Source organism: Anomaloglossus baeobatrachus, chromosome 5 (assembly GCF_048569485.1).
Source record: "Anomaloglossus baeobatrachus isolate aAnoBae1 chromosome 5, aAnoBae1.hap1, whole genome shotgun sequence".
In the NCBI taxonomy this organism is placed as follows: domain Eukaryota; kingdom Metazoa; phylum Chordata; class Amphibia; order Anura; family Aromobatidae; genus Anomaloglossus; species Anomaloglossus baeobatrachus.
In genome coordinates this window covers 346,714,790-346,738,961 of record NC_134357.1, presented here as the reverse complement: position 1 = coordinate 346,738,961, position 24,172 = coordinate 346,714,790, and the positions used below count along the sequence as shown (strand labels likewise).

At 42.6% G+C, this 24,172-nt stretch overlaps 1 protein-coding gene across 4 annotated transcripts in view; it reads right to left on the bottom strand.

The window, feature by feature from the left end:
* Window positions 1–24,172, bottom strand: part of MTCL2 (microtubule crosslinking factor 2) — a 128,300-nt gene that overhangs the window by 15,585 nt on the left and 88,543 nt on the right. For all 4 annotated transcript variants that reach the window (XM_075349880.1, XM_075349877.1, XM_075349879.1 and 1 more), the window contains exons 7-11: window positions 17,155–17,280; window positions 16,467–16,697; window positions 12,281–12,370; window positions 11,851–12,003; window positions 5,064–5,309 (exon numbers count right to left, since the gene is read on the bottom strand). In XM_075349880.1, coding sequence (XP_075205995.1) covers window positions 5,064–5,309; window positions 11,851–12,003; window positions 12,281–12,370; window positions 16,467–16,697; window positions 17,155–17,280 — 846 coding nt within the window. The remainder of the gene's footprint in view (window positions 1–5,063; window positions 5,310–11,850; window positions 12,004–12,280; window positions 12,371–16,466; window positions 16,698–17,154; window positions 17,281–24,172) is intronic.

The following is a 24,172-nucleotide window of genomic DNA, read 5'->3' as shown; positions in this document are numbered from 1 at the left end:
TTGCCTCAGAGAATTAGATGGCACTTGCCAAAAAAAAAAAACAAAAACAAAAAAAAACAAACCGCACTAGGCTGACATCAGAGTGCAGTCCGACTTTCACGGACGGAGAGAATATATATATATAAAAAAAAAAAATGTTTTCCATTCTGTCAACCTCTGAAAAAAATGGATCAGAGTCCTGTGAGCCCCACCAGAGGAAAATTTTGCTTTGGTGGTCTCAGCTGATTCTTGCATTACAAGGTAGGCAATTTACTTGAACGAGCATAGTGTAATTGTACATTTTCTCTGCAATGGTTAATTCCAGGAAGACATCCCTTAAAGCATAAAAAGGACAGTTCTTTCAACAAAGCAGCCATTTTTGGTCAGAGATTTTTACCTAGTCGAACACAAAGACTTCAATTAATTTTTTTCTTCTTTAATTAAGAACCTTTATAGCTCATCGCACACAACCTTGTATACATGCAACAGGAGCTCAGAGGTTGAATGTCTGGAGTTTGGTTGGTTATGTATTATTTAAAGCTGAATTTCCCTCCTGAACACTAGCAGAATATGTTTCTATTGAACCTGTAACATCATCTCATCGCTGGGACATACGGAGCACCGCGATCTGCCGGTTACACCAAAAAGTACAATATCTGTGTTGAAGGCTCTGTTCACTACTCAGGCAACCCCTTCTCAATCCCTATGTTTGCCCCCACTAAAATAGGAACACTGCAATAACACTTATGTTCAAGTCTGGGTCTGGCGCCATTCCAGTGGTGTCAGCAGTGCCTCTCCAGGGGATTGCATGACGTTGTGGCACATGACTCCTGCAGCATAATAAGCACTGGCTTCAACTTCGGACAAATCCAGAAATACAGAGAAGTAAGAGCTGAGGCTGCTCTCTCACTTCCTCCAAATGTCCATTATGTACGTAGGAGATTAAAGCCAACGCTGATTGGCCGCAGGGATTGCATGACATGACGTCACGGAATCCTTGAGAGAAACATTGCCGAAATGGTGCTGGGACCAGAAGTGAATATAAGTATTATTTTACTGGTTGTAAACATAGGGATTGCGAAGGGGTTGTCCGAGTAATTACAATGCCTTTAAGGCTAGAAAATAAATAACACACTCCATACAGGTTTAACTCAAATAAAATGGGTGGTCTTCCCAGTCGAGTTGTTGAAAATACAATCAATATCATGCTGGGTGACATGGGTATGACACTTGTCCAGATGACTGTGGGGTGTTTTGGCTCTTATAGTTTCAGTGTCTGGGTGTGATTGTGTCACTTGATAATCTGGAAGAGCTTGGGAACCACCAACGTGGTGGCAATTACAGATCTGAATGCAAAGGTCACCCAATTTCCCAGTATCAGAGGGAATGTGGTACTACAGTATGCATTTCAATAAAAACAGTCAAACAAGGAACAAAAATCGTGATGTGAAATTTTCATCTGTAGGTTACTGGACATTGTCCAGTTACATCGAGATAAAGCACTTGATACTGTAGGTGTACGAGCAGCAACAAACCGGGCAATGCACTATTACATAGTAATCGGCTTTTTCCCCTCATCTCCTCCATGAGCATGCACTCTTGGCCAAGCAAGGAATACTCCGATTCTGCTAGACCCCTCCGATAACAGCCTATCATCATCCATCTGCCATCAGTGTATAGTCAGCAGACCCTGACAGACTAAAGGGTGCTTTACACGCAGCAACATCGCTAACGATATATCGTCGGGGGGTCACGGTGTTTGTGACGCACATCTGGCGTCATTAGCGACATCGCAGCGTGTGAAAGCTAGGATCGACGATAAACGATCGCAAAAACGTCAAAAAACGTTGATCGTTGACACGTCGCTCCTTTTCATAATATCGTTGGTGGTGCATGCCGCTGGTTGTTCGTCGTTCCTGCGGCATCACACATCGCTGTGTGTGACACCGCAGGAACAACGAACATCTCCTTACCTGTGTCCACCGGCAATGAGGAAGGAAGAAGGTGGGTGGCATGTTCCGGCCGCTCATCTCCACCCCTCCTTCTATTGGGCGGCCAATTAGTGACACCGCTGTGACGCCGAACGCACCTCCCCCTTCCCTTAAAGGAGGGTCACAGCGACGTCGCTAAACAGGTATGTACATGTGATGCTGCCGTAGCGATATTGTTCGCTACGGCAGCGACCACCAAATGTCGCACGAACGACGGGGGCAGGTGCTATCGCTTGCAACATCGCTAGCGATGTAGCAGCGTGTAAAGCACCCTTAAGGCTATGTGCCCACGGGACAATGTACCCGCGAATATTTCCACAGGTTTGTCCGCAGGTTTCCCGCAGCTGCTCCCCGGAATCCGCAGTTATCCATTGCTGTGGGTTCTGAGCATTTTTTGTTGCGGTAAACCTCCGGGACAAGTGCGGAAATACCTGCGTAATTCCCGCCTTGTATCTCCACAGTGGAGGAGCGGGAATGCCGCAGATATTTCCGCATGAATAATTGACATGCAGTTACGTGCGGTTCCAGGTCATCCGCAGCATATTCTGCAGCTGCACATACCGCACCATTGATACAGCACTCCCCAAATCCCATAGGATAACATGGGGAGTGTCTGTACTTGCTAGAACCTGCAGATTTATCTTGAAAATCCAGATAAAGCCATAGGTTTTCCGCGACAAAATCCACGGGTACATTGTCCCATGGGGACATAGCCTTAGGGGTACTTTACATGCTGCGACATCAATAGTATTTGCTAGCGATGTCGAGCGCAATTGCACCGCCCCTGTCGCACGGCCGATATGTGGCGATCGCTGCCGTAGCGAACATTATCGCTACAGCAGCGTCACACGCACATACCTGCTCTGCGACGTCACTGTGACCGACGAACCGCCTCCTTTCTAAGGGGGCGGTTCGTTCCGCGTCACAGAGACGTTACAGCAGCGTCACTGAACAGCCGCCAAATAGAGAAGGAGGGGAGGAGATGAGCGGCCGGAACATGCTGCCCACCTCCTTCCTTCCTCCTTTTCCGGTGGACGGAGGTAAGGAGATGTTTGTCGTTCCAGCGGCGTCTCACATAGAGATGTGTGCTGCCGCAGGAACGACAAACAACATCATACTGCAGCAGTACCGATATTAAGGAAAGGAGCGACGTGTCAACGAGCAACGATTTTGCACGTTTTTGCGCTTGTTGATCGTCGCTCGTTTGTGTTACACGCTGTGATGTCGATACCGGCGCCGGATGTGCGTCACTAACGACGTGACCCTGACGATATATCGGCAGCGATATCGCAGCGTGTAAAGTATCCCTTAGAGTCCTCGTTCACCTAATGTATATAGCCAGCATACTATACAAATCGTTAAAAGAATAGAAATAACCTGTCTGTGGTGGCCCTTTATAGTTAAGATAACTGTGAGCAGCCACAAACAGAAGTTACTAAATATGACTTATCAAAAAGCCCAGAATTTAAGTGCCAGGCTAAAGGACCTGGCTTTCTAGCAAAGGTTATGCCCAAATGATTGGGTTGTGAGGTCCCGACATGCAAAATGGGACCCCACAACCACCCATGGCCCCCTACACTGTAATGATGTGAGACTGCACACTTTCAGCTAGTCCAGAGTAACAGCATCCTTTACTAAGCAGGGGCACATTTATAAAGATTAATGCACTTTGCTCAGGAATAAAAAACATTTTAAAAAAAAGGCAGCCACGGACAGGCGATGGGTACGCCAAGTGTCACTGCAAAATTCTCTTTATATAATGAGATACTATGGATCAGCATCTATTAAAAGTGTGAAACGTCTCCTCATCCTTTGCCATATGACACAGAATAGTTGTAGTAAGAGGAAATCAGGAACAATCTCAGGTTCACATGAAAGCATGACTATATAGGAGTCAGCGCAATGATTATTTGCTTTCTTTTTTTTTTATGGCCAGTTAGGTTTTCCAAAACTTCTTGCTTCTACCCACAGACACTGCTAAGTAGGGGGATCACTGAGTTAAAGCCAAATTTACCCAGTACCGAGATATGCCGTGACGTGGCGACTGGGCGGATATAAAACTGGCCGTTATTGTATGCTAAATATCTCATTTTTCCTAGATTTCCTTTAGCAGTAATGCATGTCTATATTCATAGTTTTCACGCTTTAGCATTTCAAAGTGCAACAGTCTCTTTGTCATTTTATGTCATGTTCAGTTATGCACCTGTTCACATTGCAGTTTGGCAAGTGCCATCAGTCTTTTTGTCTATATTAAGAGGGTCATACCTTCTGACTGTGTACCCCACCCCCACTAGCCAAAGGTGATTTTATCCTATATAGCAGGTTCCTTCTTGTCCATACAAAGGAGGTTTTTAAACCTAGAGAAAGGCTTCAATATAGAGTAAGTACCCAGTTAAGAGATATGCCATGACGTGGCGACTGGGCAGATATAAAAATAGCCGTTTTTGTATGCTAAATATCTCAATTTATCCTAGATCTCCTTTAGCAGTAATGCAAGTCTATATTCATACATTCATGGTTTGCATGCTTTAGCATTTCAGAGTGCAAACTGTCTCTTTTTTTTTTTTTTAATCAAAGCCCAATTTACATCTTAAAGTAAATCTGTCACCAGCTTTTTGCTACTCTATCCGAGAGCAGTATAAATGTACAGGCATTTGCAGTGATGTGTCACTTACTGCTGAAGTTTAGATAAAATCACTATTTTATTCTGCTGATCTACCAGTTCTGAAAATGCTGAGCTCTGTATAACCTCTCCCACACCACTGATTGACTGCTGCCAATCAGTGGTGGGAGCGTGTTTATACAGAGCTCATGAATATAGAAAACAACATGGTGGACTAGCGATAATCTCCTGCTGATAAAACAGTGATTTTGTCAAAACTACAGCAAGCAGCTCAGTAATTCACATGTTGTTGAAATCACGGTCTCAGTCTATTTATTCTGCTCTTAGATTATGTGGCAAAAATCTGATGACAGATTCCCTTTAAAAATCCACTTGCCGAGGATGAAACCTGCTCATAACTACATGTGTAAATCACAGCATAACCCTAAAATGTTTTCACAGAGGTATATGGACCCCCCTCGTCCTCTCACCTGTTTTACTTTACTCGGCAATTCTTTAAGTCGCTCCTCTGCTTGCTTACGCTCTTCTTGGAATCGAGTCAGCATCTCCTCTTTTTCTTGGGCCCAGTTTTTCTCGCTGACCTGTAGTTGTTTTGTCAGGTCCATGACTGCGCTGTAAGATTCAGCCAGAAGATGCTGGTGATCCTCCCTTTCACGCTTTAAGGCAGCTTTAATATCTGGCGAGGCTCTGTCTGACCCAAGCTTCCCAGATTCCACCTACAAAAAAACAGGATCTGTATTAATGTACTCCATATAAACTACACGCAAAAAAAAAAAAAAAAAGCTATAGGACAAGAGAAAAAAAAAAAGGGACAATTTAATTATTTTCAGAATTTTCTAGGTCACCAAATCATAAGCCTCTTTTCCTTTTGAAAACATGGAGAAGGATTCCCGGAGGAGAATTAATATATGTAAGTTGTTCCCTTGTATTATTGCTTGCAGACGAGTGCAATCTGTGGAGACTATGTGTATAACTGAAAAAGCAAAAATTGCAAAAAGGAGGTAAAAAACCCCCGAAAACCTCACAAGATTGATCACAATGCTCATAATGTAATAATTTTATTCATATAGCGCCAACATATTCTGCAGCACTTACCAGGTGCTATTGGGCACGAGGAGAGTGTGGAGACAGATGAATAGGAGGGAGCAAATTCTGATTAATATTTAGAAAGAAGGAATAGTGGAGAGTTAGATTAGCGAGTTGAGGTAATAAGCTCGTCCAAAGAAATGTGGGGGCTAGGGATGGATCGGATCGTCTGGGGTAGTGCATTCCAAAAAACTGGAACAGCACGAAAGAAGTCTTGGAGACAGAGGTGAGAGGTTCGGATTATGGAGGATGTTACTCTTTGATCTGTTGCAGAATGGAAAGCACATGTAGAGTGATAGACAGATCAGGGGGGAGATATAGGGTGATGCAGAACTTTGTGGGTGAGCGAGATAAGTTTATATTGTATTCTGTAACAAGCAGGCAACCAGTGCAAAGACTGGCACAGGGTGGAGGCGTCAGTGAAGTGGCTGGACAAAATATGGCCTTGGCTGCTGCAATCAGGAAGGATTGGAGAGGGAAAATATGGTTACAGGGAGACTAACCAGTAGAGAGACTTGCAGTAATCCAAATGAGAATGAATAAAAAAGTGACAGTAAGAGTTTTTGCAGTTTCAACGGTAATAAAAGGTCATATTCTGGAGATGTTTTAAGATGCAGGCGATCTGAGCGAGTGAGTGATTGGATATAAGGAATAAAGAAAAGTTGTGTGTCTAATATCACCCCAAGACAGCAGGCGTCCTACTTGGGGGTTATGGTTAGCAGAGAATGATTCCCCACCAGCATGTGTTAAACCCCGCTGTCAGAGATTGACAGTGGGATTTAACTAGTTAAAAGGCGCGGGTGGATCTCCGATCCACTGGCGCCTGTTTGAGGCACATATTGGCTGACCAGATGAGTAGACATGCAGGAACAGATGTGGGCTCAATGTGTGAGCCTGAATCAAAGTTACCATACCGACATGGGATTTACTGGTACGGTGTGTCCTATGTCAGGAATGGGTTAATGATGATTTTTTTCGCCAACTCCAATTAGAAAAAAAAATTGGGACATTGTGCAAAAGATATAAATAAAACAATAATACAGTGATTTGGAAATCTCTTCTAGCCATATTTTATTCACAAAAGAACACATCAGAAGACCTTTTTTTAAAAAAAAAAAAAAAAAATGGAAATAGGTCTACTTTAAAAATTGTGACTAGTGAAAGGAGTATTAAAAAAAAAAAAAAAAAAAAAAACACAAAAGTTCAAATCACCCCCCTTTTTCCCCCATTGAAAATAAAACAAAACCAACAATCATAACAATAATAGTAAAAATATTTGGTATTGTCATGATCATAAATGCTCAGTCTATGAAAATATAAACGCAAACAATCCGATCGGTACACGGCGTGGTGAGAAAAAAAAAAATTGCAAACGCCAAAATTATGTTTTTTTGCTTGCGCAACTTTGCATTAAAATGAAATAACATGTGAATCTACACAAATATGGAATAATTCAATCCGCCAACTCAAGACACAAAAATTAAGCCATCAATGAAACCCAGATCCTGAAAAATGAGAACGCTACGGGTCTCGGAAAATGGTGAAAAAAACCCCAAAAAAACACTTTTTTTTATAACAAACTTCTGATTTTTTTCCACCACTTAGGTAAGAGTAAAACTATACATGTTTGGAGTCTATGAACTCGTACTGACCTGGGGAATCATTACCAGGAGTTATTTTTTTCCAAATGAAAAAAAAAATTCCCATCAGGTGACTACTCCTACAAATATGACGGGCAGGAGGTTCCCATGTGTTGTAAGCAGAACTATACTTTTTTTTTTATTGTTTATTGATTGCAGTAGTACATGGTGCTTGCCAGGCAAATACGGTATACACTTGTGGGCACCACACCACTTATTACAATGCCATATATTATATGTAATTGTACCCAAGAATGACATACAACTACAGAAGAAATTGGGCACTGCTGAACGTTTACCCAGCTGTGGTGTACAGCGCAGTTCAGTCACCCCCATAAAATCCATCATGCACAGAGGCTATCCCCCTACATGAATAGCTTTTTTCCTAATTACGTCTCTTGTAAGGTCGAGATCACATTTCCGGCCTCTCCTACTTCTGGAATGACTATCACATTTCCAAGCTCTTTCACATATCCACAACAGATCTTTCATCCATGACTAACACTTACTGGAGTGTGCAAAGCATCACACAGCACAGAATAAGAGGCTCAATGATTCCATGCGCTGCGCACTATACATACCTGAATAGGCCAGTATATAGGACAACTTACAAAGTAATGCCCTGTTACTTACTCAGTGGATTGGACTACATAGATGCCATGTTAGTGTCACAACCAGCAGTCATACAGTGCCTACAAGTAGTATTCAACCCCCTGCAGATTTAGCAGGTTTACACATTCGGAATTAACTTGGCATTGTGACATTTGGACTGTAGATCAGCCTGGAAGTGTGAAATGCACTGCAGCAACAAAGAATGTTATTTCTTTTTTTATTTTTTTTTTTTAAATTGTGAAAAGTTTATTCAGAGGGACATTTATTATTCAACCCCTCAAACCACCAGAATTCTGTTTGGTTCTCCTAAAGTATTAAGAAGTATTTCAGGCACAAAGAACAATGAGCTTCACATGTTTGGATTAATTATCTCTTTTTCCAGCCTTTTCTGACTAATTAAGACCCTCCCCAAACTTGTGAACAGCACTCATACTTGGTCAACATGGGAAAGACAAAGGAGCATTCCAAGGCCATCAGAGACAAGATCGTGGAGGGTCACAAGGCTGGCAAGGGGTACAAAACCCTTTCCAAGGAGTTGGGCCTACCTGTCTCCACTGTTGGGAGCATCATCCGGAAGTGGAAGGCTTATGGAACTACTGTTAGCCTTCCACGGCCTGGACAGCCTTTGAAAGTTTCCACCCGTGCCGAGGCCAGGCTTGTCCAAAGAGTCAAGGCTAACCCAAGGACAACAAGGAAGGAGCTCCGGGAAGATCTCATGGCAGTGGGGACATTGGTTTCAGTCAATACCATAAGTAACGTACTCCACCGCAATGGTCTCCGTTCCAGACGAGCCCGTAAGGTACCTTTACTTTCAAAGCGTCATGTCAAGGCTAGTCTACAGTTTGCTCATGATCACTTGGAGGACTCTGAGACAGACTGGTTCAAGGTTCTCTGGTCTGATAAGACCAAGATCGAGATCTTTGGTGCCAACCGCACACGTGACGTTTGGAGACTGGATGGCACTGCATACGACCCCAAGAATACCATCCCTACAGTCAAGCATGGTGGTGGCAGCATCATGCTGTGGGGCTGTTTCTCAGCCAAGGGGCCTGGCCATCTGGTCCGCATCCATGGGAAGATGGATAGCACGGCCTATCTGGAGATTTTGGCCAAGAACCTCCGCTCCTCCATCAAGGATCTTAAGATGGGTCGTCATTTCATCTTCCAACAAGACAACGACCCAAAGCACACAGCAAGAAAACCAAGGCCTGGTTCAAGAGGGAAAAAATCAAGGTGTTGCAGTGGCCTAGTCAGTCTCCTGACCTTAACCCAATTGAAAACTTGTGGAAGGAGCTCAAGATTAAAGTCCACATGAGACACCCAAAGAACCTAGATAACTTGGAGAAGATCTGCATGGAGGAGTGGGACAAGATAACTCCAGAGACCTGTGCCGGCCTGATCAGGTATTATAAAAGACGATTATTAGCTGTAATTTCAAAAAAGGGTTATTCCACAAAATATTAAACCTAGGGGTTGAATAATAATTGACCCACACTTTTATGTTGAAAATTTATTAAAATTTAACTGAGCAACATAACTTGTTGGTTTGTAAGATTTATGCATCTGTTATAAATCCTGCTCTTGTTTGAAGTTTGCAGGCTCTAACTTATTTGCATCTTATCAAACCTGCTAAATCTGCAGGGGGTTAAATACTACTTGTAGGCACTGTATATGTATTATTAATATAGCAAGCTGCTGTTCACAAGCTGTTCTCTTAAAACATTCACATATGTATTGTTAACATCCAGCAATGTATACCTGAGGGTATATGTGCAAAAAGCCCCTTATAATTTAAAGGCGTGCTAGGTTTTTAAATTGAAAAGTAAACGCATGCCAACCTGAGAAAATGTAAGGATTAAAAGAAACTGGTTACCAGGTTTGTGCAACCTCATCAGTGAGCAAAATAATGCAGAAAAAGGGACCCAGATTCCAATGATGTATCACTTAATTTACTAGGTGCAGCACTTGTGACACAGAGTTCTTAGCTTTCTGAGCATTGCTATATCTAACTTCCACCCAAACCACAGCCCTCTGTATGCATTGTCTATTGACAGTGAGCTGCTTATCTAAAGGAGGGCATGTGGTGGGACCAAGAGGCATGTGAGTGAATCTCCTGCTGATAAAACACTCATTTTATGCAAACTACGGCACACAACCTAATAAGTACAACTGCCTGAAATCAGCGTCTCAGCCACTACCTCATGCTGCTCTCAGATTACATAGCAAAAACCTGCTGACAGATTGCCTTCAAAGATATAAGTTTAAGGGTTGGGACTGCACAAGTGGAGTGAGGGAGAGTTTATACCATTGTTAGCATATCAATATAGTGGTGAAGGTATGATAATTTGCAAATGGTGAAGGAATAATGGTCATCTAAAAGGGAATGTGTCACCAGGCTTTTGCCACCTAATATGAAAGCAGCAAAAATGTAGGGCCAGAGATCCTGATTCCAGTGATGTGTTACTTAGTGGGCTGCTTGCTGTAGTTTTGATAAAATTAATCAACAGGCAGTCATCACTAGAGGGCTAGTAAACATCCCTTTAGTCAAAACTTCCCACCCACCACTGATTGTGTAGGGCAGGAGTTGACATCACTGGAACAAAGAACAAAGAACAAAGAAAAAAGAACAAAGAAAAAAAACTGATTGCACAAGATTAAGATGCAAACCCTACTTTCTATTCTGGGACATCCATTTCAAGATTGAGGTTATGGTCGATGGACTGTGATATATGAACACGTATCAGGGCAATCACACTAGAGAAAAAAAAAATCTGTGTGTAGGAGCCTTTGCCTAATCTATGAGAGTCACATGGGATCATTGCTCTAGCATGCATAGTGTTAATGTATTTGCTCTAGCTAAGGAGACCAGCCTGTACATACATAGGGGACGCAGCAGAGACGTGAGCCTCCGAGCCTTCCCTACAGTTGCTGTCAGATGAAAACAGCTGATTGTAGGATATCACTGGTCGTTTAGCTTTCAGGTCTTTTTTTAGAAGCTGCAGCTATTTTAAAATGAGAAGCTGTGGTTTGAAGCGCAACTGCAAATCAGTGATTTTAGGAGAGCTGGCAGAAGAACAAGACATTAGTAATGCAGACAGGAAGCCGTGGTAAACTGTGATACCAGAGGGGCACGAAGGTGGCGATGGCAGGAGATGAACACACACCGGAAAGGAAAAGTGTGTGGTGAAAGCCAAAGGAACAGGTTAAGGCAGCAACAAGGAAATGCTCCTCAACATCCTACAGTGCGGAGAGGAAGGCGGAAACATGTATGAGCAGGCTGTGCACATATACCTTACACATAGCAGATCTTAAGAAGTGCATCGGGGTGAGATGACCATCCACCATCTATATGCACACCTTAGGCTAGTTTCACACCTGCGTTGAACGGGATCCGTAGCATTGCATTGTGTGACGCATGCAACGGATGCGTTGCATATAGTGGCACAACGCATGCTACAGATCGTACAAAATAACGCAGTCCGTTGTAGTTTTTTTTCCTTGACTTTACACATCTGAGCATGCGCAGTTGTGTAAAGTCAGGTGCGTTAACGGAATCCGTCAAATGACGCAATCTAACGGAATCCGCCACCATAGGCGTCCATTATAAAAACAACGGACGCCTAACGGATTCCTGCAGGTTGCGTTTGACACTCCGCCAAGCGCAGAAAAATGTTACATGCTGCGTTCCATCCGCCCGACGCAGCGTCAAAATAACGACGCTGCGTCGTCCAGCGGATGCAACGCAGACACTTGCGTTACAGTGCGTCGTCCATACAAGTCTATGGAGAATAGCGCAGTGTGTTAACGGACTGCGCTATTCTCCATAGTGACGGACTGCGCTGAACGCAAGTGTGAAACTAGCCTTAAACTACACAGGAAAAAATAAAATACAAACTATCCAGCGTCATTAGAGACCAACCTTGTGTTCCGTTCTCTCCATCTCCCAGGCTGCCTTTGCTCTAGCAAATTGCTGCTGAAGCTCGTTCATTCCTCTTCTCTCCTCCTGCAACTCATTGCACAGGTCTTTTAGGATCTTCTTGACATCAGAAAGGGTTTTCATAGACTCCATAGTCTGCAAAAATCAGGTCCACTGGTCAAATAGGAGCCTGTGTACACTGCCAATCCTGCACCCTACTTTATGGTGGGCCACGATCATTCATGGTCCTCCTAGTTGCTTGTACTATGGTTTTTCTCATAGTGATAACACTAATCATAACCTTCTCCCACGATTGTATTAAATGTATATTGGTCAATAGGATTAAGGAACTCATGCACTATGCCGATGAGGTCAAGGGAACGTTACCAAAGACATTCTAACTCAATGGGTCATGTTTGTGGTTAATACTTACCATATTCTGCGGCCAGGTTTCTCCATCGCAGGATGGGAGATTTAATTCTTCCTCCTCAATCAGCATGTACAGTTCTTTTACACTGTTTACCTAACAGGTAAAAAAAAATGAAATAATGGAGTGTTCTTGTACACCAGCACATATCAAACAGGGTAATGTCAGGGCAGTAACACCTTCCCCTCCCCATGTGACAATGCCACAACAGTGCCGAGACAGATGTAGATCTGATTGACTGGTCTTATGGGATACAGCAGTGTTCAATGTATCTGGAAAATGCATTCTTTAGGCTATGTGCCCACGGGAGTTTAGGCTGTGTGCCCACGGGAGTTTAGGCTGTGTGCCCACGGGAGTTTAGGCTGTGTGCCCACGGGAGTTTGTGCTTGCGGATATATCTGCAGGTACGGCCACAGGTTTCCCGCAGCTGCTCGACGGAATCCGCAGCTGTATTTAGCTGCGGGATTCCAGCGAAATAGCTGCGGTAAACCTGCGGGCATCGTGCAACTTACCTGCAGAAGTCCCGGCCTCTATCTCCATAGTGGAGGGCTGGGATTTCCACAGAAATAATTGACATGCAGTTATGTGCGGCTGCGGGACATCCGCAGCATGTTCCACAGCCGCACGTATCCGCAGCATGGACACAGCACTCTCCATGTCCCATAGGATAACATGGGGAGTGTCTGTGCATGCTGAAACCTGCGGATTTATCTGGAAAATCCGCGGATTTTCCGCAGATAAATCCGCAGGTTTAATTTCCCGTGGGCACATAGCCTAATGGCGGACCACTTCTTGACTGATCTCCCCATCTTTGAGGTTGTCAAACTCTATTCAGCATCTTTCACGACTTTTAACCACAAGTGACAGTAGTAAATGACCCCATAGGGAATATTGGCAAATGTTCCAGACTCTTAAATGGCAAATCTGTCACTCAACTCTGCTCATATCAGATATGTATTGGAATCACATCCCGGAGTGTATGGCATCGCACCCATAGGCAAAGAACATGGCAGCTTATCTGGTTTAGTAAATACTTTTATTTGTAATTCATCACGAAATTACAACTTTTGTCAGAACTCCGACTTGTACCGTTCCTCTGTCCGCCCTCTTGGAATGGTATGACTGCACTGACAGCTGGGTATATACATCCCCCTACTATAGGGGTGATGGTCTACACTGCAAGACTAGCCAATCAGAAGACTCCTAGTTATGAATTTATGTATGCATTTCCAGGAGGAATAATAGAGGAGCAGCACATTGCAGAGCTCTAAAGAAACATGGTTTGGCCCAGTTTCATCACAAATAAAAGCATTTACTACCGTATTCTAGACATGTCAAGACTGAACAGACCATTTGGAGGGAAGTGCTAGTTAAAATAAATTACCTATTTACCATGGAGAAATATAACTTTAAGAGACATCTTATTACTTTATCATCCAAGGAATATTACCTAGCCACAGGGATAATGGTACTTACACACACAGAACAGGGATGCTAACCCATCAAACAAACCCCCTATTAAGAATTCATTGCATCTCAGCAAGGTTGACCTGACAAACACTTAAGTATGTCTCCTTGCGTGGCAGATCTTCAGTAACGCTGACCCTTTAACCCATTCACCATATCATTTGTCTCCGTGACTGTTTAAATGGCATATGCTGCCTTCCTGTAATTCTGAGCATCAGATAATCAGATTGGTCCTGCCCTGTCAATGTAATCCACATTAGTCTGATAAATTCCTGGCTCTCCTGCCTGGTGGTGAAGCTCGGCTTGAATATAGGTTTAGTCCCATGCAGAGATTCAGCCATAACAGCTGCGATCACGGCCAGGAAACAACGCCCGAGGCAGCATTGCCATCCTGCGCTGCGGCTCCCCACCGAGAGCTGTAAAAGCCTCGTGCCCAATGCAGTCTGGGTTATATATAGATCACAGTGACTGGGCAGAAGACAGACGGAGGGTTGTGATCAGTCATGTGACAAGTATCGTCCCCCCTCTGCTACGTTGAACAATACATGAAACAGCTCGGGTATTCTATTATCACATCTTAATTAAGAAGCGCATACCCGTTGGCACCTTTAAATTTGCACCTAACGTTTTGCGAGCCTTTGTTTTTCTAACCCCTACCCTCAGTTTTGTCAGTACAGTACACAAGATTATCCGCAGCACGGGCATCAACTGGTATTAGGGTGGCATGTTGTGATTACACTGCTGCTTAGCATGACAGGATCCATTAGCTGTATAATTCTTGAAAGACTCATAAGAAAGCCAATTACCCGACTGAGGCTGAAGAACAATTAGAGGCACCGACTTCTGTAATGAGAGATCAGTGCTGGAGATGGCGCAGCTCCATTCAGATCAGATTTAAAATTATATACAGTGCTTTGAAAAAGTATTCATACCCAGTGAGCTTTCCTACATTACACCTACAAACTTATATTCATTTTACTGGGATTCAATTTCACCAAGAGTGACTAAGGACCTCTTGTCTAATTAGTGCTCTCCTTGCACGGGATGCAGTTTAGGGGGGCGGCCATATCCTGGTAGATTTGTAGTTGAGCCATACTCTTTCCATTGTTGTATAATGGATTGAACAGTGCACTGTGAGATGTTCAGAGCTTGGGATACACATATATTTTATTTAAATAACCCAACCCTGCTTTACTCTTCACTACTTTATCCTTGACCTGTCTGGTGTGTTCCTTTGTTTACACTATGCTGTTTGATCCCTAATATTGTCAAACAAATCTCTGAGGCCTTCATAGAACAGCTGTAGTTATAGGGAGGAAAAATTACACAGGTGGACTCAATTTACTAATTAGGTGACTTCTGGAGGCAATTATTCACTCAGGATTTTGTTTAGGGGTATCAGACTATAGGGGGCTGAATACAAATGAAACTCACAATTTTCAGACATATATTTTAAATAATTTAGAAAAACGTATTTCCTTGAAACCTCACATATACTTGTTACTTTGTGTTGGTATATCACATAAAATTAAATGTATTTGTGGGTATACTATGAAAAAAAAATGTTAAAAAGTTCACGGGGTATAAATACTTTTTCAAGGCACTGTACATATACACATATGATCCGTTAAGACTTCAATACAGAATAGCAAATAGGATTGGATCCTATATGGCTCCTGATAATAATAGAAATGGACTTTCCTTCAACTCTTCAGGTCTCTGACAGGCGAAAGGAGGCCATGAATATATTTAATATATGAAGCGGGAGGCTTACTATTTTTTGGGTGTGACATAGTGCCAAGACGCAATGAGTACCAACTTACTTTTATCAGTTTTTAGTGTAGATACTTCTGACATTTTCCTGGTGTAGCTTGAAAAGAGTGATATATCCACCTTAAGGCCATGTGCGCACGCTGCGGATTTACAGCGTGGATTTGCTGCAGAAAATGTGTCTAACATTTCTGCAGTCATTCCCCAGCAAAACGTATGGGTATAAAAAAATGCTGTGCGCACACTGCGTTTTTTTTTTATACCTGCGGATTTACCCGCGGAATTTACGCTGTGGAATGAATGTGCATGTCACGTCTTTTCCGCAGGTACCTGCGGTTTTTGCCATAGATAATGGTAAAAATCCGCAGGTACCAACCTGTGGAAAAAACGCGGAAAATTTGCACCAAACCGCGGATTCAGTTGCGGCTTTGGTGCGGTTTTTCACCGCTGGTGCGGTATTCTTTCAGAGGGCCCGGGTTTTCCTTAAGGAAAAGTCAATTTCTAGTGCGCACATGGCCTAAAACCGGTGCCTTTATCAGCATGTGGATTAGTCCATCTGAAGGAGGCTAATTCTCTTTTTGACCTGTGTCAGTTTAAACTGCAGATCATGGCTAAAAACCTGATGCCATTGACGGATTCTAGTTAAATACACTTTTTTCAGAAGGGTATTTGGGCCGTGTGAACCTACCCGTAAGAGCTGCATTTATACTGGTTGCGTAACTGTTGTGGAAGGTTTATAAAGTTTCAAAATTTGTCCTCAGGCATTCAACTTACAACAGAAATTCAATTGTTTTGTATACTTTGCATAAGAATCCTTCCTATACAAAATATGTGATGTTCTCAATTGTATGTACAAGGTTTCTGAAAGAGGCTCGATAGCCTCTGGTGGATGGAATACATGATGAGTTTTGCACGCACACATTCCATACATTTCCAGTGGATAATTTATACTAACCTCCAAAAAGTCTTCTCCATCATTCTGAAGGATCTTGCCTTTCCGCCATCGCTGAAGGTACCATTTGAGCTTCATGAAGGTCAGGTAAAAGCTCTGCTTAAACTGCTGCATCTCTTGCACCAGAACATTCTTCTCCTGGCTCCAGAACTTCTGCTCCAACCTTCTCTGGAGGCCCAAACTCTGGACCTCAAACTCTCGTCTCAAAAGCAACTTTTGGTGATCCTCCTTCAGCTGTACAAAGGATTTATGACAAGAAAAAATTACTATGTATATAAGCAAGGTTGACTCAGGATTGCTTGAGAAAAAAAAACTACAAAAACTACATATCCTCATACAAGACGATGAAAATACTTTAGGTTATCATGGCTAAAGAATACAAAACTGAAATAAAGCCACATGGGAATTATACCTAGAATGTCTGCACAGCCACTAGCCATCTGGCTGGTTGGCCTTGATTGAGGAGATACTCAACATTATATATTATATATATATTCAACAAAATTTGCCATTAATGTGTGAACATGCCCCTGAAAGAATATATAAATAGGCAGGTTTCCCATTATATGAGCGAAACATAGTGCTTAGACACACAAAGAATGGTGATCTTAGTTAAATGACCCATGTATGCAAAGGGCAATTTTAGATTTTAAACTTGATGAAATGATGAGTGAGTTCAGTAGACAGTGACCTGCGCAATCTTCTGGTTGAAGACATCCTCATCTTCTTTCCGTAATTGCCTTTCCTGTGACAGCTGTTCCTGCAGCCCCTGCATGGTCTCGTTGGCATCCGATAGTACCAACTGCAGATCTTTAATCTACATGAAAAGGAGTCAAAATGTTAATGTTTTGAAATTTGGGATTTTTACCATTAATGCTTCTTTATTATAGGTCAGTAACAGATTTGCTTCTGGAGACAGACTTTTCACTTTGGTAGAGATTCATATAAACGCATTATTGCTTCAGAGGAGTCATTTTTACAAGGGTGTTGGGGTGAACAGTCAAAACACAAATCTATTGTCTGAGCTTACAGCTCTTCTGTTGGCTCTTATAACCATAGTGCCAGAGTAGAAAATACTGCTTTGGTGTGAACATACCATATATGAATCCATTTACAGGCCCATCAAACTACTAATGTATGTTAGGAAGCAGGGGGACAGAAGGAAGGGAGCATGGCGGCAGGACCAGACTGCATAGGGTTTGTTTGGAGTCTTACCATGAATAAACAGTACAGTACCCATGGAACCAAAACGCAATTCAAAATACAGTATCCTATTTGTAGTGTTGCTTCTTTTATAGTGCAGATTCGAAAGACCTTACCAGAACAGGGGCGGACATATCATTGGTACAACCTGTGCAGCCACACAGGAGCCCAAGAGGTAAAGGGGCCCATTTCTACCTCTAAAACCGGTGGAATTTGGTATTTTCATGAGCTATTTGACCACAAAGGGCCCATATATTCTTGAACAAGGGCCCTTTTCAGTTTGTGCCAGTGCCCTAGAAGAACCATTTTTTGTACCTTGAGAAGATAAGAGTCCAAAAAGATTTTGAACCTGGATGCAAATATACTCTGCCATTAGCTACAAGGGAACCTTCCAAGGTCGCACAATGGACTGACAGCCAGCACTGAATTTATATTGAGGCAGATGAAACCAGCCTGTCATAGGAAAAGAATATGCGCTGCCTTTTGCCAAGTCTGACCATGCTAACGCACGTGTTGGCGGTTAACTGTATGTTGCCAGGCTGGTGCACATCTTAGCAAGGTGCATGCCTTAGTTTTCGTTAAAGGGGTCTTCCCACAAATTTAATTTTAAATCAATAGATCTAGGCATAATACTTTCCAGAATTGGATGGGTTTTTTTTTTTAGAAATGTTTCTGTGCTGAGATAATCTTATATATGTGTCTCTGCTACGTACTGTGTAATGGCCGTGTCTGACCGTACAGGGACATGGTCTGATCATACCACAGCTCCTGAACCAGGGGAGAAGTAAAAAAAAAAAAAGACTATATAACTAGCACACAACATGGGATCACAGCTGATTCTTTTTGTGAGGTAAAACACTTCCCTTCCTGTTTTTGAAACATGTTTTACCTCAAAGAAAGAACAATTTGTGATCCCGTGCTATAATGTCTGTATACTTTCTTTTCTGTCCTCCCCTGTCTAGGAGCTGTGGTATGATCAGACCATGTCCCTGTACGGTCAGGCACAGTACATAGCAGGGACACATATATAACATTATCTCAGCACAGGAACATTTTATTTATTTATTTTTTTAAAACACATCTAATTGTGGGAATTATTATTGTTCCAGGATCTATTCAGTAAAATGAACTTTGTCCAAGGGACAATCCCTTTAAGCAGATCCTTAAGGTCTGGGTGTCAATCAACTACAAGTACTGCCTAACAGTATGACTAGACCAGACTCTTCATGAGCTGGGACAGCCAGCGCATGCCCAGCTAGTTATTTACATAGGTATAGGATGCCTATTAACATGAAACTAAATATTTCCAGTGTTTACCGTAGTTACAGTAATATTTGTCATGCCGTGTGTAATACATGACAGGCCCAAAGAAACACTAGGTGTTAAATAATAGCAGCAATATATATCACTAATTTTGCAGAAATCTAATCTATAAAGCTGAGTGTATGTGTATATGTGTGTACGCGTGTATGTCCGCTAAAGGAATCTGCACCGTCGCATTTACAATCAAGACATTTTGCAGACACCCCATGTGACTCAGGAAACGTCAAACTATGTTTGGAAGGGAAAATTTAACCCCGCACTTTAATGGAGGCAAGAGAGAGAGAGTAACTGTAAAGTGAATGGAGCTGCGAGCTACAGGCACTTAATAGGCGCTATGATAGGTTGCTATAGGAACAAAGGACATCATAGTATAAGAAGATTATGTGTGAGGTAATATGAGGTCGGTGGAGAGACAGACAGACAGGCACAAACAGAGACAGAGCGCGAGAGACAGAGCGCGAGAGACAGAGCGCGAGAGACAGAGCGCGAGAGACAGAGCGCGAGAGACAGAGCGCGAGAGACAGAGCGCGAGAGACAGAGCGCGAGAGACAGAGCGCGAGAGACAGAGCGCGAGAGACAGAGCGCGAGAGACAGAGCGCGAGAGACAGAGCGCGAGAGACAGAGCGCGAGAGACAGAGCGCGAGAGACAGAGCGCGAGAGACAGAGCGCGAGAGACAGAGCGCGAGAGACAGAGCGCGAGAGACTCAGAGATAAAGAGAGACATAGAGACTGATACAGAGACAGTGAAATAGACACAGACAGATACACAGAGACAGACAGACAGACTGGGAGAGAGATAGTTACTATCCTGGGCAACGCCCGGGTACTACAGCTAGTAATAAATAAATAAAAAAAATAAAAACGCAGCTTCAGGTTATCAGTTTAGCCACAAACCCGATCTCAGCATATTTTGGAACCATCAGGCTGTTTTATAAAGTATTGCTAGAGAATACGATCCAACACTATTATTCCAGATGGAATCATTTTGAGCGAGAAATAGTTAAAAACAGCAGTTTAGCAGACTAATGCATTTTTTCCATCCAGAGACAGATAGTAACAGGGTTGCTTAGCAACCAGGGAAGGGTTGCTAGGCAGTGCAGGATGCAGCCTCTAACCATAGGTTTGTACCATCAGTTCCAGGCAGCGCTGTTGCTGTGCAGATAAGGGCGTGAATGTTGTGAAGGGCGAAGGCTTATTTTCATAGTCAGCCCGCGATCTCCGCCTCATGATGACCTCGCCGTGATTCTTTGGCAGAGGAAAGAGTCAGGAATAATAAATTGTGTAACGCTGCACATCACACAGGTCACACAGCCCCCGGTGTGGAAAGGAAAACCTGCCGGCATGAGTCACATGTGGGAACGTCTGTGTATGTGCTCAGAAGTGAAAACATGACAAAGCAGAGAAGATGGGGGCAGGGATGGTTTATAAACTCAGTCCCCCTTAATCAGAAGAGGGCGTTTACTCACAGAAACTTGTCCTCAATAACATGACAAAGGCGGATGCCCGAGGCGACAATAATACACCGGTCAAGGCAAGCAATGTGTCTGCCGCGGCCTGACCAGGGCTGCTGCTCTACACATATAGCTCCAGGACTACGATGGGCAAGAGGTTTTCACGGATTAAGAGAATATAGACCATTTATAGCCATAAAAAATAAATAAATAAAAAAATAAGAAAATAAATAAAGATATAGATGTAGATATATTATATATCTATAAATATCTATATATATCTACTTCCAGTCTTCCACTCTTTATAGATCGGTATTCTCAGATAGCGACTAAATACAAGCAAATATGCAGTTTACTGTCTATTAACATTTTCAGCAGATCCGGAGATATTACACTTTTCTTTGCTTTACAGCGGGTTATCTTGGAGACAAACAAAATTTGTGACACTTGGAATTTAAAAGGGAATCTGTCAGCAGGATTTTGCCATGTAAGCTGAGGACAGCATGCTGTAGGGGTTAAATAAAGAAAACAGCTGTGCTTCTCTTATCAGTGTGTGAGCTATTTAGCTAAACTAAAAGAGTTTATTACCCTATGAATAGCATCAGAGGACTAGGAAGTCATCAAATAATCTGGCACACCTCACACTCAATGCACTATCTCTATAGGGAGCCTGGTGTGGGTGGGACAGCTCACACTTCACCTCAACTCAATTGTTAGATAATGTCAGAACAGCTGCACAGAGTAATCCAAGGTAAACATGGTTAGTTTCAGAGTTTCCTTGACTAGAACATACTGCTGTCATATGAAGTAGCAAAAACCCGCTGACAGATTCAGTCCTGGTAATATCAACCATCTTTTTAAAAAGTGAGCAGAGCTCAGGCTGAATGACTGCCTGCATGCATTTTTGGCGATTATGCACGGCAGCTGAAAGATGTGCCAAATTCATTAATGAAGCATATACCTCTTAAAGTAAGGAAAGTTTTAGTAAGATGCAACAAATTAATGTTCAAAATGCCTGTCTTAAAAGGAAATCTGTCAGCAGATTTTTGCAATTGAATCTAAGAGCAGCATAGTATAGGGAACAAGACCCTAATTTCATGGATGTGTAACTTATAAGGCTGTGTGCTGTAGTTTCAATACAAATCAGAGTTTTATCAGTAGGAAACTAACATTACATCTTGTATGCACCTCCTCGAATGGTTAGCAGCTTACTGTCAATGCAGTTTACCCAGAAAACTGCCAGACGTGTGTCAGGGGGGTTATACACAGCTCAGAATTTATAGCTCTGCTACATCAGACACACAATGATTCTATCAAAACTACACCCAAGCAGTCCAGTAAGTGATGCATTGCTGGAGTCAGGCTTTCTTGCCTTATATTACGCTGCACTCAGATTATATAGCAAAGACATGCTGATAGATTCCCTTTAATTAATTAGAGCCTGAGTTTTAAGGACCTGCCCCAGTTTTGCTCTGCATTTAATCGCCCAATCATCGCATTTTTATTTTTTTTTATTGCTTCTGCTTCCTACACAAGTCTTAGCTTGCCTTCTTTCTTTCACACCGACTCTGTACTGTGCGCTGATCTTATACGCAGGTGTCTATACACATTTCAGCTTGCTGGAACCTGACCTAATCTTGTCCATGTCTGCATTGTGGTGCTCATCAAGCAATAACTTGCCTATACGTTTGGCGGCGGCTGCTTCCTTGTGCCGCTTTATAGACATGAGCGCCAATACATGTCTCCAGCTTCACGTATTTGGACGTAGCTTTTATTGGACATTTTTCTCATAAAATTTTTAACAAAGTATGCCTGTGTGCAAGAAGCCAAGAAAACTTGTGTGTGTGGGAGCAGAATGATGCAGGTTTGGGGTGCAGCCACACTGTATTTGCAGGGCATGATTGGCATATCCATTAGCAGAAATACCAGTGTATACAGTACAGACCAAAAGTTTGGACACACCTTCTCATTCAAAGAGTTTTCTTAATTTTCATGACTCTGAAAATTGTAGATTCACATTGAAGGCATCCAAACTAGGAAATAACACATGTGGAATGAAATGCTTAACAAAAAAGTGTGAAACAACTGAAAATATGTTTTATATTCTAGGTTCTTCAAAGTAGCCACCTTTTGTTTTCATTACTGCTTTGCACACACTTGGCATTCTCTTGATGAGCTTCAAGAGGTGGTCACCGGAGATGGTTTTCACTTCACAGGTGTGCCCTGTCAGGTTTAATAAGTGGGATTTCTTGCCTTATAAATGGGGTTGGGACCATCAGTTGTGTTGTGTAGAAGTCTGGTGGATACACAGCTGATAGTCCTACTGAATAGACTGTTAGAACTTGTATTATGGCAAGAAAAAAGCAGCTAAGTAAAGAAAAATGAGTGACCATCATTACTTTAAGAAATGAAGGTCAGTCAGTCCGAAAAATTGGGAAAACTTTGAAAGTGTCCCCAAGTGCAGTGGCAAAAACCATCAAACGCTACAAAGATACTGGCTCACATGAGGACCGCCCCAGGAAAGGAAGACCAAGAGTCACCTCTGCTGCGGAGGATAAGTTCATCCGAGTCACCAGCCTCAGAAATCGCAGGTTAACAGCTAGGGGACTATTTGACTAAGAAGGAGTGTGATTGGGTGCCACGCCAGATGACCTGGCCTCCACAGTCACCAGACCTGAACCCAATCGAGATGGTTTGGGGTGAGCTGGACCGCAGAGTGAAGGCAAAAGTGCCAACAAGTGCTAAGCATCTCTGGGAACTCCTTCAATACTGTTGGAAGACCATTTCCGGTGACTACCTCTTGAAGCTCATCAAGAGAATGCCAAGAGTGTGCAAAGCATTAATCAAAGCAAAAGGTGACTACTTTGAAGAACCTAGTATAGAAGACATATTTTCAGTTGTTTCACACTTTTGTTGTTAAGTATTTTGTTGTTAAGTATTTCATTCCCCATGTGTTAATTCCTAGTTTGGATGCCTTCAATGTGAATCTACAATTTTCAGAGTCATGAAAATAAAGAAAACTCTTTGAATGAGGTGTGTCCAAACTTTTGGTCTGTATTGTATGTCAAACACATCCATAGATCCTTATGCAGCCAACACAAGCCAAGAGACAGACGGTCCTTTAAGTCTGTTGTAATTTATGCTAGCATCCAGTTTTTAATTTTTGTCGTTGTATAGAAGCTAAGGTTCGTTAACATATTCTATGTGTTGTTTAAGTCAATTGATTGATGAGCCTTGTGATTGGCTGCAGTGGTCCTGAAGAATGGCACATCATCGCTTTTGGTGCTACCACAGCAGTGTAGGCTTGATTTTATTATTAAACACATCTATGCTGCCTGTAAAGTTTCTGTAGGGGCCTGAAAAGACCTTTTTAACCACAGCACCCAACCAAAATATCAGATCAACTCCCAGGAGTCACGTGCCAATTTGTTTTTAAGTCATTACTCAAGTTTGTACATCCCTTTCTATAACACATCTGATCCAACATGTTTTTTTATATAAAGTATTAGCACCCCATGAACAACTGGGTCTAATTTACAGTCATTGGAGTGAAAAGATTGAAGGATTTCTTACATTGGCGTTTCTCACACATAGGCTGTATCAGTGGTAATGTGAGCACCACTGTATGTAAATATGGGATTGTATGAATACACTTAGGGGCACTTTGCACACTGCGACATCGCAGGTGCGATGTCGGTGGGGTCAAATTGAAAGTGACGCACATCCGGCATC